This window comes from Nanorana parkeri, unplaced genomic scaffold (assembly GCF_000935625.1).
Source record: "Nanorana parkeri isolate BGI_ZX_2015 unplaced genomic scaffold, ASM93562v1 scaffold132, whole genome shotgun sequence".
Taxonomy (NCBI): Eukaryota; Metazoa; Chordata; class Amphibia; order Anura; family Dicroglossidae; genus Nanorana; species Nanorana parkeri.
The window spans coordinates 286,918-302,501 of NW_017306400.1; the positions used below are offsets into that span (position 1 = coordinate 286,918).

General features: G+C 39.0%; 1 protein-coding gene across 1 annotated transcript in view; it reads right to left on the reverse strand.

The window, feature by feature from the left end:
* Window positions 1-15,584, reverse strand: part of LOC108784922 (dynein heavy chain 3, axonemal-like) — an 899,093-nt gene that overhangs the window by 211,142 nt on the left and 672,367 nt on the right. The window contains exons 52-53 of the mRNA XM_018553871.1: window positions 14,423-14,556; window positions 1,087-1,249 (exon numbers count right to left, since the gene is read on the reverse strand). Of these exons, the coding sequence (XP_018409373.1) occupies window positions 1,087-1,249; window positions 14,423-14,556 (297 nt within the window). The remainder of the gene's footprint in view (window positions 1-1,086; window positions 1,250-14,422; window positions 14,557-15,584) is intronic.

The window sequence follows — 15,584 nt, forward strand, 5'->3', positions numbered from 1 at the left end:
TTAAAAATAAATGGAAATAAAGCCTGAAAGAAAGACACTTCTTCTTGGGTTTAGATACACTCACTTGCCCCTTTGAGCATTTAGTCCTACACAGACTGACACATACACTTTATTAAAATAATGAATCCATAATCTTCCATGGTGATCTTTTTTAGCAACATGTTTGCTGTAAAAGGATGTCCATGTCAGTTGGCTATTTGTTGGTAAAACAATATCTTTATGTTTTGGGGCTGAACCACCCTCCCTCATCATCACAGAGTGTCCTCAGTATGCTGCTAGTGAAATCGTATGCCCCACAATATAATTACCTTTATTCCTTCTCATTCTTGCAAATCTTTGTAACCACAGATAGGCACTTTAAGAGCCTTCATTATTTTAAAGATCATATAAGACATAAAGGGAGAAAGAGAAGCCTCAGTATTGCTACAATTACAGCCTGGCATTGTAGTTATTGGATAGGAACAGGAGGTTACAGCAAAATCCATCCTGCTTCCCATTCTTAGCTGTGTCCAAGGTATTCTAAAATAAGTGGCATTAGAAACAATGGAAATTAATTAGCAAACATTGTACCAACACTGAGAATGGAATTTTATACTGTTCCCTTTTCCTTTCAGGAAAATAGCACTTTTTCCATGTTAATAAGATGTTTGCTTCTACCAAATGATATGCACACAGATCTATTTTGGGACTGTGCCATTTCTCTCCACTGTGTTAGCTGATGTGGTCTGAAAACTTTTATTCTGCTTGGTAACCAAAAGTGGAAAAAAGTCACTGAGAATCCTGCTGTTTTCACAACAAGTGCTGCCATAACAGAAGTTTATTCCTCCCCTACATGGCAGGAGCTTTGCTCCTGTGATTTCAGTGCCAGCCTGGCTGCCTTGCTTACTAATGAGAGTACATTATAATCTAATTAAAAACAGGAGAAATTTGGCCCATCTGCTTTGAATTTTTTATAACCCTAGGCTACTGCTAATTTCAACCCCTGTTTACAAAGTACTTTCTGGAAGCCACACTTCTATCTACTTGTGCAGGAGAAACAGTAGGAAGGGCATTACCTTGTTCAGCTTCAGATATATTTTTACTCACTTGTGAAGAAGCAAAATCCAGCTTTTCTAGTCCAACCATGTATCTGTTCTTGCTGGTTAATAGCTCGAGCCTCTTACGTTCTAAGAGATTCTTAAAAGTCTTGATTAACTCAAGGTAAGATGTTGATGTGACATAGATCTGTCTCTGAAGCATTTGGAAAAACCTGTATATAATTAAATATATAATCACCAAACAGCATAGCCACGAGTGGACAATGAACAGCATAACACATAGTTTGTTTTTTTCCTGCTCATGTGCTTCTTTGATACATAAACACATATTTGTCCTAGTCAATCTGCCAAAATGAGTTTTTGCAGCTATCACAGGAAACCAAAGCTGCACAGGCATTTTCAGAAAAAAAAATCTAATTTCTACTAAAACAGCTCCAAGGTCAGGTCAATAAAAAGGCACTTGCTCGTGCTTATGAATATTGTATGAGCTTCTGTAACAATGATTTTTATTTTTTATCTGATTATTTTTTAAGAGGAAAGATCAGGTAAGTTGGTTATGAAAGTATCCAGCATATTAATGATTTCTTGGCTAAACATTATGACTAGCTACAAAAACAGCAATGTTTGTTTAACGCCTTCCTGATCAATTATGGGATTATTTCATCATGATCGTTCAGTTAATTAACGACCCCTGTTGCAGGGGTAAACCCTGGAGGGACCAGCGCTCATGGAGTTACTGCTGTTGCTGGTTCCCTCAGGGTCCGAGTCAGACTCTCAACAGCAGATTAAGTGGTCTAGCTGATCGCTGTGATCACAGAGCTGTGACAGCCACAGAGCCGAAAGCAGCTCACTGAGTTGTGCAGCTGCAAGCCTGCTGTGTGTTACAAACTGTATTCTCTCTCCTCAGAGATACCAAGTAGCAAAGCCCCTGTAAATAAAAAAAACCCTTAGTGTCCCTAGTTTTAAAAAAAAATACAATTTAAAAATAAAAAAATAAAGTTTTTAAAATGTAAAAAATGAAAAAAGTAAAAAAAAAAAATTTAGCAAAAAAAATAAAATAAAATGTGAAGGAATCTATTAGAGATAGGAGACAAACATACTACATTCTAAAAATGTTCTAAACTAAAATTGTATTTCACTGTGACCTATAACTCTCAAAATAAACAGACATATCCCAGACATATGATATACCCTATAAATCAGGACAAATAAAATTATTTATTATGATTTACATTTTGTTAGCTACACTAATTGTATTTTTAGTAAAAAAAATAAGAGATTATATATACATACTGTATGTCAAATCAAATTAAAGCCCACTTTGTCCTTTAACCACTTGCCGTCCGAAGCAATTTCTTACATTTGCACACACATTATTATTATACAGGATTTATATAGCGCCAACAGTTTGTGCAGCGCTTTACAATTTAAGGAACACATTATAGTTACAATACTATTCAAGACAAGATGGTAAGGATGGCCCTGCCCATGATGGCTTGCAATCTAAGAGGGGGGGCAAGTGATACATGAGGAGGTAGCTGTGTAGAGATAAATTGTTTGAGAAAGAGTTCAGTGGTTAGTTTGAAGTGTTATAGGCTTCCCTAAAAAGAGCTGAGTCTTTAGTGATCAATGAAAGGCAGCCAGAGAGGGAGATAGACAGACAGGTTGGGGTAAGGAGCTCCAAAGACTGGGAGAGACTCTAGAGAAGTCCTGAAGGCGAGCATGGGAGGAGTTGATGAGAGAGCTAGAGAGTAGGAGGTCTTGTGAGGAATGGAGGGGATGGTTAGGGTTATACTTTGATACAAGGTTTGGGATGTTGCCTGGGGCAGAGTTGTGAATGGCTTTTTAAATGGTTGTTAATATTTTGAATTTTTTCCTTTGGGCAATTGGAAGCCTGTGGAGGGATTGACCGAGAGGGACTGCAGATACTGAGCGGTTGGTTAGGTGGATGAGTCTAGCAGCAGCATTCATGATAGACTGTAGGGGGATAGTCTGTGTAGAGATAGGCCAATGAGGAGAGAGTTCCAATAGTCAAGACGAGAAATAACAAGTGAGTGGATGAGTAGTTTTTCAGTTTCCTTGGTGAGGAAGGGATGTATTTTGGAGATGTTGTGAAGTTGAAGATGGCAGGATTTGGATAGGGATTGGATGTGGTGAAGAAAGGTGAGGTCCGAGTCAAGGATGACACCTAGCACCTTGTCATGGGGGGAGGCTTGGATAGTTGTGTTCTCAATCATGATTAAAAGTTGGAGGAGGGTGCACGTGGGAGGGGTGGGGAATACCATGAGCTCAGTTTTTGAAAGATTGAGCTTTAAACGGTTTCAGTGGAGTGTTTGGGGCGAAAGTAACAAATGTGATGGTGGGTCTGGTACATTAATAGGGGAAGGTGAATGGACAGTGGGAATTTCATCCCGGATTGCATCTCTTTTGTTTTTGAAATGAATGGCAATGTCCTGGGCAGTGAGTGAGTTAGTGGGTGGTGGTGGTGAAGAAGGCTTTTTAAATGATGGAGTTAGAAGAGAGAGAAGTAGATGGGGTGAACAGGATTACCTGCAGTCTGTATGGAGCGATTTTGTTATTTTTGTGCCTTTTCCAAGTGCATTTTCTAAGTGTGAAATTGATGACAACACTTAATATCAGATAGACACTTTGTTTCAGAGAGACATTGCAAAGTGCCTGTGCCCCCTAGCAAATACACATATACATGATAAAATCTAAATTTTTGGCTAGAAAAAAGCTTCAGACCCCCAAACAATTATATATTTTCAGAAAGCAGAGGCCCTGTAGAATAAAAAGATGCTAGTTGAAATTTTCTATGTTGTACAGTATTTGCACAAATGTTTATCAAACAAGTATTTTTAGGATAAAATACACTAAAATTAAATTTAGTGCACAAAAACAGAATATAAAACCCATTTATTTTGTAAAATATAAAAGATGGGGTCACATCGGGTAAATAGATACCAAACATGTCAAGCCTTAAAATTGTGTGCGTCCGTGAAATCGGAAAAACTACAATAACCAAAATTTCCCATAGGCAACACTTTAAACGCTTTCACTGCTCATCAGTTTAGTGTTAACAGTGATTGATGGGCCTAGAATTATTTATCTCACTCCGAAGCTTGCGACGATATGTAACATGCATGGTGCAATTTTTGTTTTTGCACCTAGGCGCATCAGACACGTGTTTTATTGTATGTGGGTGCACATGGGTGGTGGGGGACTTTACATTTATTTTTGCATTTTTATCTGTTACTTTAATTTTTAATTTTTTTTCACTCAACTTTATTGCTATCACATAGGGGTAACAAGCCCCCTATGTAATTGCAAATATAATGCGACAGGTCCTCTTTTAGAGGACCTGTCAGCAGAGATCTACATTCTACAGCCCCAATTTTACAACATTCTACAGCCCCAATTCCAAAAAAGTTGGAACATTCTACAGCCCCAATTCCAAAAAAGTTGTGTAAAAATCAACATAAAAACAGAATTAAATTATTTGCAAATCTCAAAGGCCCATATTTTATTCAAGATAGAAACCATATCAAATGTTTAAACAGAGAAAATGTACCATTTTAAGAAAAAAATAAGATAATTGTGAAATTGATGGCAGCAACATGGCTCAAAAAAGTTGGGACAGGGCAACAAAAAGTTAGCAAAGTAAGTGGTACTAACAAGGAAGAGCTGAAAGAACATTTTGCAACTAACTAGGTTAATTGGCAACAGGTCAGTAACATGATTGGGTATAAAAAGAGCATCTTAAGGTGCCCATACACTGCTCGATTCTCGTACGAGAATCGCGGGACATCCCGCGATCATACGAGAATCGAGCAGTGTGAACGAAGACGTGCGACCATTTCTACTGTACGGTCGCACGTCTTTTGTCAAACCAGCATGCTCGGAAACCCGCCGAGAATCGTACGATTGTCGGCGGGTTTCTAAGTCAGATTGTCTCAGAAGTAAAGATGGGAATAGGTTCATTAATCTGTGAAAAGCTGCATCTACAAATTGTCAAACAATTTCAGAATAATGATCCTCAACGTAAAACGTGGAATTGGGGTTGTAATCTTACTAAGTTTATTGTGAGCACAAGGACTTGCAAGTGTGAAATTCACTCAGATTCTGTACATTTATACTAAGCTTTATGTGTTTAAACAACAATACATTATTTAACCACTTCAAGACCAGGTGTTTAGACCCCCTTCCTAAAAATTGAGGAAATACTGATTCTTTTTTTTTTTAGAAAAGAGTAATGAACCTTACAGATAGTTGGTGTCAGTGACAGACACGCTGCCTTACGATCTAGGCTGCTGCATAGCTGCACACAAGAATGAAAGAGCTGTCTATCAAGGACACATGGAAGCCTACAAGTTCATTGATGGTAAGCAGTGGACCAACCATATATTAATATTCCAATAAGGATTAATAATTGGTTAAGGTTGATCACTGTGAATTTTTAAGTGTTGTTACTGACACAAGACATTAAATGTTGGATTTAGTATTCTCAGAGATTGATCAATTAATTCATTAATTAATGATTTTTCAAGTGCTGGACATAGCAGGAAGATGAGACAAGATGGGCAGTTGAGTCTAGGAAGGTCTTGCAGCAAAACACAGGTCTACATGAGCATTTGGTAAGCAGTTTTGGTAAGCAAAGCATCAATGTGTCCAAATACATGTCACATGCCTGGATGAAGCAGTGTGCTCTATGTGGGAGACTTGAACTATGTACTTTCAAAGTGGCCATTCGTAGTTAACAACAGCCACTAATTGGAAACATGTAAAGCGTTGTAGTGTTTTTAATGCCAACCAGGGATTTCAGATATCATTGCCCTAGTGAAGCTTTGGAAATTAAAGAAAACAAAGAAATGGCCTTGATATAATGTTCATTTGTGGTTAATATATTATTTTAACATAATCATAGTTTCTCATTTTTTTCATCTGTCTACCCAGTTAAATTTATATATGGTACCAAACAATTCCTTTCAAAAGGGGTTATTCGCTAAGCTGCCGAAGGTAGCCGAAGTGAACTGAGCCGAAGCCTGTTCAGCCAATCACAGCAGCCCTGTAAGGCTATTTTTAGCCGTACATCGGCTGCATTCGACTCACTTTACTTCCCTTCGGTTTAGCCGAATGGCTGAATCGAAGGGAAGAGTCTGTTCAGCAGTTCGTTCTGTTCAGCAGAGAAGGAATAGTCGAATTAAATGAAGACTGGCACATAAACAAAAAGAAAAGTGTGTGTTCCCACTAATAAATCATACCAAACCCCTTATGTCTGGTAGGAATTTTAAGGGGGACCCCGATGATATATATATATTTTTTAAAAAGGTTCCCCCTTAAATTCAAAATTAGACCCTTAATCCGAGCAGTGGCCTAGCAGGGCAGGAAAGGCAGGGGACGGGCAAGTCCCCTTTCTCCCCTTGCACCATACCAGGCCATAAGTCCTTGAAATTGGGAGGGTGCTTTGCTTTGATGAGGACAAGAGCCTCTTGGGCCTGGACTGGTCGATGTGGGGGTCTGCGGGTAGGGGGGCTCATCTGGGTACCCCCTCCCAATCCTGAGGGCATGTGGTGTGGTATGGTGCAGGGAAGGGGGTGCCCGCTCCCTCTTTTCCTGCCATGACTGGTAACTTCTCGGATTAAGGGCCTGGTTTGGAATTTCCGGGGGACCAACATTTGTTTTCCTTTTTTGGGAATTGGGGTTCCCCCTTAAAATTTCTACCAGACCTAAAGGGTCTGGTATGACTTTTGGGAGGAACTCCCGCATTTCTCTTTTTTCTTTGCATCAGGGGTCTCCCCTAACATTTCCATTTTTTTGTTTAATTTATTTACCAATTTGCAAGGAGTCAGTCCACATCGGCTGAGCGTTCTCCCGGCTCCAGCTGTGTCTTAGGCTGTGCCGAACCGAAGCATATATGTTCAGCTTGGCTGTGTGCCTCAGCTGGTGTGCAGGCTATTGTGAATAGCGCATACAGCAGCCCTTCGGTTCGGCTGAAGCTTCCTGCAGCTGAAGCGAGCCGAAGAATTAGCTGAAAGAGGTGTCACTGGTGTCATTCAATTACACTAATTGTCAGTTCGTTTATATACTCGCTCTTAAAATGTCCTAATAATTACTTCAACAGTGGCACACAATACAGCCGAAGAAATAATTTTAGAGTACTACAAAAAGGTCTGTCTTTTTTCTGTCCTGAAGAATATCCCTTAATCACATTGAGTCAAGATTATTCAATAAGCCACTGCAAAGAACAAAGGTGAAGTTCAAATTATAGCAACCCATAGCAATCAGAAAAAAATAAATAAATACAAACTCTAAGGGAAAAGTATATTGGTTTTTGGTCAATTATTTTTGACCTTTTCTTATATTTATAAAGTGACATTTTATAGAATCTGTAAATATTCAGTGTAATCTTTAGTAGAAAAAAATTAACACATTTTGCATCCATTAATTAATAAGGCCAGATCTGTATGCATGCCTGCTGGCAGCCTTTGTATAATTAAAGTAACACTAAACTCAGGAGATAAATCTTAAAAATGCATTCAAGTACCCTAACTATTAAACTGTAGCTCATTTGTGCATCACTCAATTGTAGATCCTCAGATCATCTCTGAATTTTTGCTGAAAGTGTCCTTCCTTCTGGAGGGTGGCTACTTTTGTTCCCCATGGTCTCTGTGTGTGTTGTAAAGTAGATACCACTCCAAGCTAGCTCCTGTGATGACTACAATCTCAACACAAATTAGTAAACTAAACATGAGAATGTAGTCTATCATGGGAGTGAGTTTGGAGCGATGGCTAATTTACAAAACACACAGGGACCATGGGGAACAAACGTAGCCACCCTCCTGAAGGAGGGACAGTGTCAGCACCAATTCAAAGATGATTTGAGGATCTGCAGCCAAGGGATATACAAATAAGACACAAATAAGATACATTTTGTTAACAAAGCAATTGAATGCATTTTTAAGATTTAACTTCTGAGCTTAGTGTCACTTTAAGTAATCCAAACTGGTCCAGTTTGGGTAGAAGGACGCGGGTCAGGGGGGGTGGGGTGTAACGCCTACTTAAGTTCTGAGGTCGTGGATCACAACTGCGGAGGCTTCTCAGGCAGGAGTCCCTGGCGTCACTCTCAATCTTAGCGGAGAGTTAGGGACTCGAGCATCACAGCCACACTCAATGTAATGTAATAGGTTCAGGAAGGATATTACGTCATACCCTCCCCCGAATTATCCTTAATTAATATAGGAACATCAATTATTAAACAAGGCTATAGGCACGATATAGCTGGATTCAAGAACACAGTCTGCATGGAGTATGTATATCAAGTGGCAATCGAGGTAAGCATTAAATGCAGTATCAGGTTCAGTCCATGTATATATTTGTATATGCAACAGAGAAGGGAACCAGTTTGCACCAGGTTACTTGCGGTTTTTATCATCAAGCAGTAGCATGGTCCGGTTCCAGAATGGTCGCAGGTGAAGGGTCCCAGGAGATAGCAGGCTTTTTGACCTCAATAGTGGAACGCCATGATATATATGCTTGGGCTTTAAATAGGGCCAGGAAGTGGGAGGAGCCGCTGGTTGGCTCGGAGCAATTTCCGAGTTCCAGCGTGGAACGCAGCCTGTGCCGTCACAGGCCAGAAGACGAGTGGCTTCCGCATTCCAGCGTGGAACGCAAAGCGGCCGTCCTGGGGAGCGGTGGAGCTGCAACGGAACCGCGACCCCTATGTGGAGGACGACGGTTGCCGTTACAGGGGGGGTCAGTCCTCTAATACCCTTAGCTGTGTGGATAATAAGATTTTTCTGTTTGTTTAGCTGTATTTCACAACAGCATCAGTTTTAGAATGTAGAAGTAGATGTTCTGCTTGTAGGTTAGCATTTGCTTACTGCAACTGGTAAATAGCAAATATTCAAGTGCAATATTTCGCATTTATCTAATTAAAAATGTAAAAAACTATTCATTATGAAACATATAGTATAAGACACAGAAGATTAAAGTCCAACTTCCAACTGTCTGTGTTCCCACTGAGAAGATTTCTCCTCTATTTCATTCCAAGTGACACAGTATCAGAGAGACTGGAAGTGATGGAAAGTTTATTCAATGTGGAGATTGCAGCAAAACACCTTTTCAAGCTAATACAATGACTCAACTACTGCTTGCCTAGCAACTGTCAAGTTAAATCCCATTTCCACCTTTGTAAGTGATTACCATTTATTGTGATAATGTAGAGGTGCAGTGATGTATATGTGTTTACATTTTCATGATTCACACTGCAGGCTTTTTTTTAAAAAATGTTATAGACTTTTTAGTCCTACAAAATCAAAATTCCTTCCACAGGAAACTCAGTCTGACACAGCTGACCCCCTCCTTGTGAGTCATTGTAACAAGATCACTGCACACCAGCTCTGCCTATCTAGGTCACCTTGCACTGTTCAGGGGGTGTTGCCACTATGAGTATTAATGTCACAGGGAAGCATATCATTGTGGGAAATTTAGTTTTCCATGCCCTAAATTGTAGTTCCCACTTTGAACAGCAGCCTGTAATATACACAGGCTGCTCATAGAGCACAGAGGCGGGCATTTCAAAAGGAGCCATGAGGAGACTAAGAGGACAGCTAACAAAGTAAGTTTATATGTTCATATACAGCAACTGAATATGTCTGCTTCATGTACACTTGGTGTACATTACTGGCATGTGTTTAAAAAAAAATACATCTGTAAAGGTGGACATGGGCTTTAAGATATCAGCCAAATAAGAATGCATTGTTTTTAATGAGTAAGCATCACCTTCATATAAAATTAGCAAATATGGTGGCCCATATCCAAATTAGATTACAAATTATACATAGCAACTTTAAAAAAAAATAATGATATACATGAAATAAATGACTTACATAATGCAGATCTATTTAAATGAATATAGTACATCTGCTGAAAATCACAAAATATTTTCTCATCTTCACCTTTAACAGAATGAAGTTAAAGTAGTAAAACTTAAATGATTTGAAAAATGACAGTGACAGGCACTAGACTGTCTCATTTAAAGCTATAAATAGTGCAATGATGCTTAAAATAGAATTTAATGACCCAGGCTGCCTTGGAGCTGAAGAACACTCAGTGGGTCGAGGAACCTACCTGCTTCATAATCTCTAAAAGTTCATGAAGTTCTAGTGTTTGAAGTTATTCAATGTTTTTCTCTCCTATATATTAAAGGCATCAGTAAATAAAAGAGTGAAGAATGTAAGCAAACCCATAGAAAACATGAGCAACAAGACATAAAGATTGTGGCAGAAGTGGGCTTAGAATTGAAAAACAACATTGCCATTGGGTTTGTCCATAGGAATGTCACAGCATAGAAGCAATAATATATGGTATATTTATAAATATAGGGTTCAAACAAATGTTTCACCTTTCCAAGAAGATAATTAGGTTAATATAAAAAAATAAATAAATCAGGTGCTTAATTGATAGATGAGTTTTTAAAAATTCATTTTTGTATAGATGATACCCAAAATGTGATACATGCAGCTGAAACTTCTGCCACTGGTATTATGCGTCATAACAACATGCAATACTCATAATACATTTTGCTCAGCCAGTGAGAGCTTTTGCAAATGAGGGAAAGAAAAAGCTATAATATAAATATAATCGTTGTATTTTAAAAGCTTAACTGAAAGTCTTACAATATACAATATAAAATGTATTCAAATTAGCAAACATTGGTTTCTGCTATAACAGAAAAAAAATCTAAAGTGTGCTGATGCAATTTATGAATTCATCATATACCAAGTATTTGGATTCAATGAGAAGGGTAATATTATAGAGAAAATAAATTCTAAGCACATTAAAACATAGCTCCTTATGCACTTGAAAAGCAATCTGCCAACACAATAGGGAATGGAGCACAAAAAATGGATAATGAGTATAAGTATATAGTTGTTGTTATTATTATTATTACATTATATTTTTAGGCAGTCTGTGACATCAGAGGCTTTCACTGCAAAGCAAATAAAACAAAAGAATGACATAGGCTTTAGCTGATCACCCACCCGCCTCACGCTTCTCCTCAATGGGGCGAAATGATCTGCATTTGGTGTGCAGGAGGTCCGTTGAACTCCTCCAATGTTTGGCCGTTAATCTGATCCCCACTGCCAGGGCACTGCCATGGTGGACATTTAACAATGCATAGGACATAAAGATCACACCAGAACAGAACCGGTTGCAGCTGGCCATCCTTGTCATTTCTCACTCTGCTATAAGCTCATGGTCACTTATATCAGAATGGTCCCTCTGATTAATAGTTGAATAAAATAATAGCTATAAGCAGTAGGTGGCAAGCTGCAGATTATAGCTATCAATTTAAAATATGAATTCTTACCCACCCAGTGCCACCTGCTGCTCTGCCCAACACAGATCCTCCCCACTAAGAGCCAGCAGACACCTCCACGCTGTGTCCCCTGCACAGCCACTGTCTCTGCTGTGCCCTCCAATCTCTCCAAATGAATTGGTTGCCCTAATGCAACTCATGTGCATCACCACAGTGAAAAGATGTGAACCTAGACTTAAACGCCTCCCCCCACCACGCACACATTACACATGCATAAAATAAATACACATTTCGCATGTTGTATCACTGTGGTGTCCTAACTCACTAAGGGCCCATTCACACCAGCAGAAATGCATTATAGTGCACATTATGCATGCACTAGTGTGTGTTGTGCACATGCGCTGCAGTGCAACAATGCATCACAATTCTTGAGTTTTTTTCCTAAACTTTTTACAATTACATTTATTCAATGATATGCATCGCATTGTGACTCATTGCCACATGTTTTAACGCTCTGTGTTGTTATAAAATGTATGCCTGGATTGGTTTATCACAATAAACACTAACAGCACACGCATGGCACTGTGGATCAGGCATTATCACAAGGCATACAGCTTTGTGTTAATTTTATTTTTACAGTTTCTCAGAAAGGCACAACATAAACGTTATACATATTTGTTATTTAATAGTTTTATACAGTTGTATCTTTTAGATTTAGTAGGAATTTTGTCATATTGTGTTTGTATGCACTACTAATCATTTTAGTAATTTTTTATCAAAAAGATTATTTCATAAACATTTGCACAGCTATCACGGGACATACAAAATCAATAGCACAATCTTTTTATTCTACCATTCCTGTGCTTTCAGAAAATATATGGTTTGGCGGTATTTCACAAACTTTGAAAGCTGTATGTGAACAATTATTTAAAGGAGAACTATGGGGTCAGTGTTTTTCCCCATAGTTCTCCTTAGGGTAACGGGAGGACACAAACTAGCATCCTCCCGTTACCCTAAGCTCTGTATACCGTGAGCTAGAGCTCGCGGTATACTGAGACGCCGGAGCGGATCCCGACCTGGACCTACCTAGAGGCAGAGCCAGCTGTACCCACCCCCTCCCCCGTCCGTTCTGCCAGTCAGCGCTGGCAGATCGGAGCGGGGAGAGGGGAATCCAGCCCCTCCCCCTGTCACGGCAGAGAACGGTAAAAATAGTCTGGTCTGGTCTTTTGATGTCAAGAGTGGAGCTCAGGGCCTGGCAGAAAAATGGTAAATAACATACTTGGGGGGTGCTCTAAATCTGCTTGTGAAATGGTGCACCTGTATGATGTATACAATATAATACAGAAAATTTGACATTTAAAAGAAGTAAAAAATGTAATTTAAATTGCTAGTAGGTTACATTTCCTAACTGCTTTACAAAGTAGCCAGGATTCCATCTGTCTATACCAGAAATGTATGCATGGACCCAGAATCCATTCATACTTACTATAGACTCCACTGGAAAAAAACAACATTTCCTCTCCCCAAAATCCATACCAGATCCTGCTTGATCCCAATAAAATCTACATGGCAAATGACAGATCCTGGTTGAATGAAAATAAATAGGTGGAAGCTATCTGATATCATTGCCCAAATATGGCCATAATCATATTTGGTCAATGATGCCAGACAGCTCATAGCCTCTTTGTCTACATTTATATGGAAGCTGTCTGCCACCAATGAGCAGATACAGCCATGACCATATTTGGTCAATGATATCACCTGGGATGCCTACCACCTTTTTTACAAACCAGCCACTATCAGCTAATGACACTATGCAGCCTACATAGCAGGAAGTGTGGTAGTAATACTGCCAATAAATGTAAAACTGCAGCAGAATGTTTGGGCTGGCAAACCCACCAAATAGGTTGGCCGGTTTAAGAACTACCAATAGGGAAAGTTTAAATCGAACCCTACATTGGGCTGAATCTAAGATCAGCCTTACTTTTCGATGGCCTATTTTGCAGTAAATTGGGCCATTAACAGTGACAAATCTGACAGATATAGACAATCCAAGAAAATGACTGGTCATATGAGAGCAGAATAAACAGGTCGATGCAGCCTGAACACTCACTTTTCTCTAGCTGGTGAATTGTACTACACAGGAAAGGTAAGTGTTAGACGCAGAGGAGTGGGCTATAAATAGAACCAATTGCTTTGCCTTGAATGACAGATTTACTTTAAAGTTTAACTAAATCCACTGAGGCTCCCTGAAGCGTTGCCATAATGTGAAAGTATGCACATTTACAGGCTTATTCACAAAAGGATAAAGAGTTTGGAGAAGGCAGGAGTAGTGAACAATCTAGGCCAAAATAGCTGATTTGTAAAAAGTCTCCAATTCAGCTCACTTTCCAGTTCAGCTATGTTGTCCTAGATTGTTCACTTCTCCTGCCTTCTCCAAACTCTTCACACTTTTGTGAAAAATCCTGTTGGGCCTGCTAACTATTTTTTTTATTTTTAACTTTATTTAATTCAGTTTTAAGTATAACATTATATGGGACATAACTGTGAAGTTGGTTAAGGCAATCATTTCAAAACTAAAGATATTCACAATGAAGATAGTATCATGGGGCTCAAATTATGCTATATACAACAGACTCTCTGTGCAGCAATCCCATAACAAACTACCCATTGTTGCTAGTAAACCTCTTTTAACCTAAAATAAAGGATGACACAACCATAGATTGTGCAGTAAACTAAAGAACAATGTCAGTGTTTGTATAGGCACAGGTAGTTGTATATGGATATAACTTTCAAGACAGCTCAGGTGTCTTTTTTCATGCCCAAAGAAGAGATATAAGTTGCCTTTAAAGCCTGCAGTTTTAATATACTCAGTCAGCCACAATTATAATGACTTACTGTGCAATTAAACAGTTTTAGTCTTAAAGGTCCATTTGATGACACAAATATTCTCAGTGGAAACAACAAAACTTTGCGCTGTTCTTTAGAGAATACACTTGCCAGACAATAAACATTGGTTTTGTATGTTTAGGTAAACAGTTGTGCTGCAAATTTAATTAAATACCTTTCCGAGAGTGAAACAACACTCTGATGGAAGTGATGACACATGAACACAGCTTCATTTCTGATTTCCTGTGACATTTCCACATCGTCGAGAAAATGATTTGCCACCTTTTCAAGTGCATCTTCAGGCCATGCCTGGTTGATATTACATAGAAAAAAGCACTAAGTCAAATACCAATCAACACACAACAAAACAATTTTACATATATACCATTTATGGATGTATTTACATTAATAGGACATTGAATGTCAAATGTGAGAATGCATATAAGAAAATCCAATGTACACATCTTTAGCAATCTGTGGTGTCGTGGTTTTCTGTGAAGCAATAACTTCACCCAAAACTAGACTAAATACTGTAAGCTGTGACTGACATTAAAGGGCTTTCTACCTCTAGCCATGATAAGTAGACATTTGGATGCATCCAAATTTCTGAATAAAAAAAAAATGATTCAGAGCGTATCCGAATCTTCCAATAATGAAAATTTGGGATGCATCCAAATCTTTTTCTGAATGTCATTATAAATAAACGTTAAAATAAAAAAAAGCATAGAGTCCCCTCTTCAATTCATACAAGACAAAAAACAAATGTATGGGGTCACCCCTAAAATCCCTTACCAGACCCTTGATACAAGCAGCAGCCTGGCAGAGTAGGAAAGGGGGTGACCAGTGCCACCCCCTGCACCATACTAGGGCACATGCCCAAGACACGGGTAGGGTGCTTTGCCAGGGGTGACCCCTGGCAAAGCACCTTGGCCCTATGTCGATGAGGACAAAGGCCTCTTCCCACAACCCTGGCTTGGTGGTTAAGGGGTTTTGTGGGCAGTGGGGCTTATCTGAATATGGATGCCCCCTTTCATAAAGGAGTAACCCAGAGGCCACCCCCCCTCGTGAATGAGTAAGAGGTAGTTGGTACTACCTAATCATTTACCAAATAAAAAAAGTCACATTGTAAATAAACACCATACCGTAAACAAAAGTCCTTTAATTGAAAGGAAAAAAACCAAAGGTTTTTGACAATGTAATCTAAAGGTCAATCATGTTGTTCACCTCTGCTGCCAAATGCTAAGGGCTAAGGGGGGAATACCATGCTTTTTTTATTGTTTCTGTGGACTGTCAAAAGTTAAGAAAGATTTCACTTTATTTTTTCCAATGTCACTTTA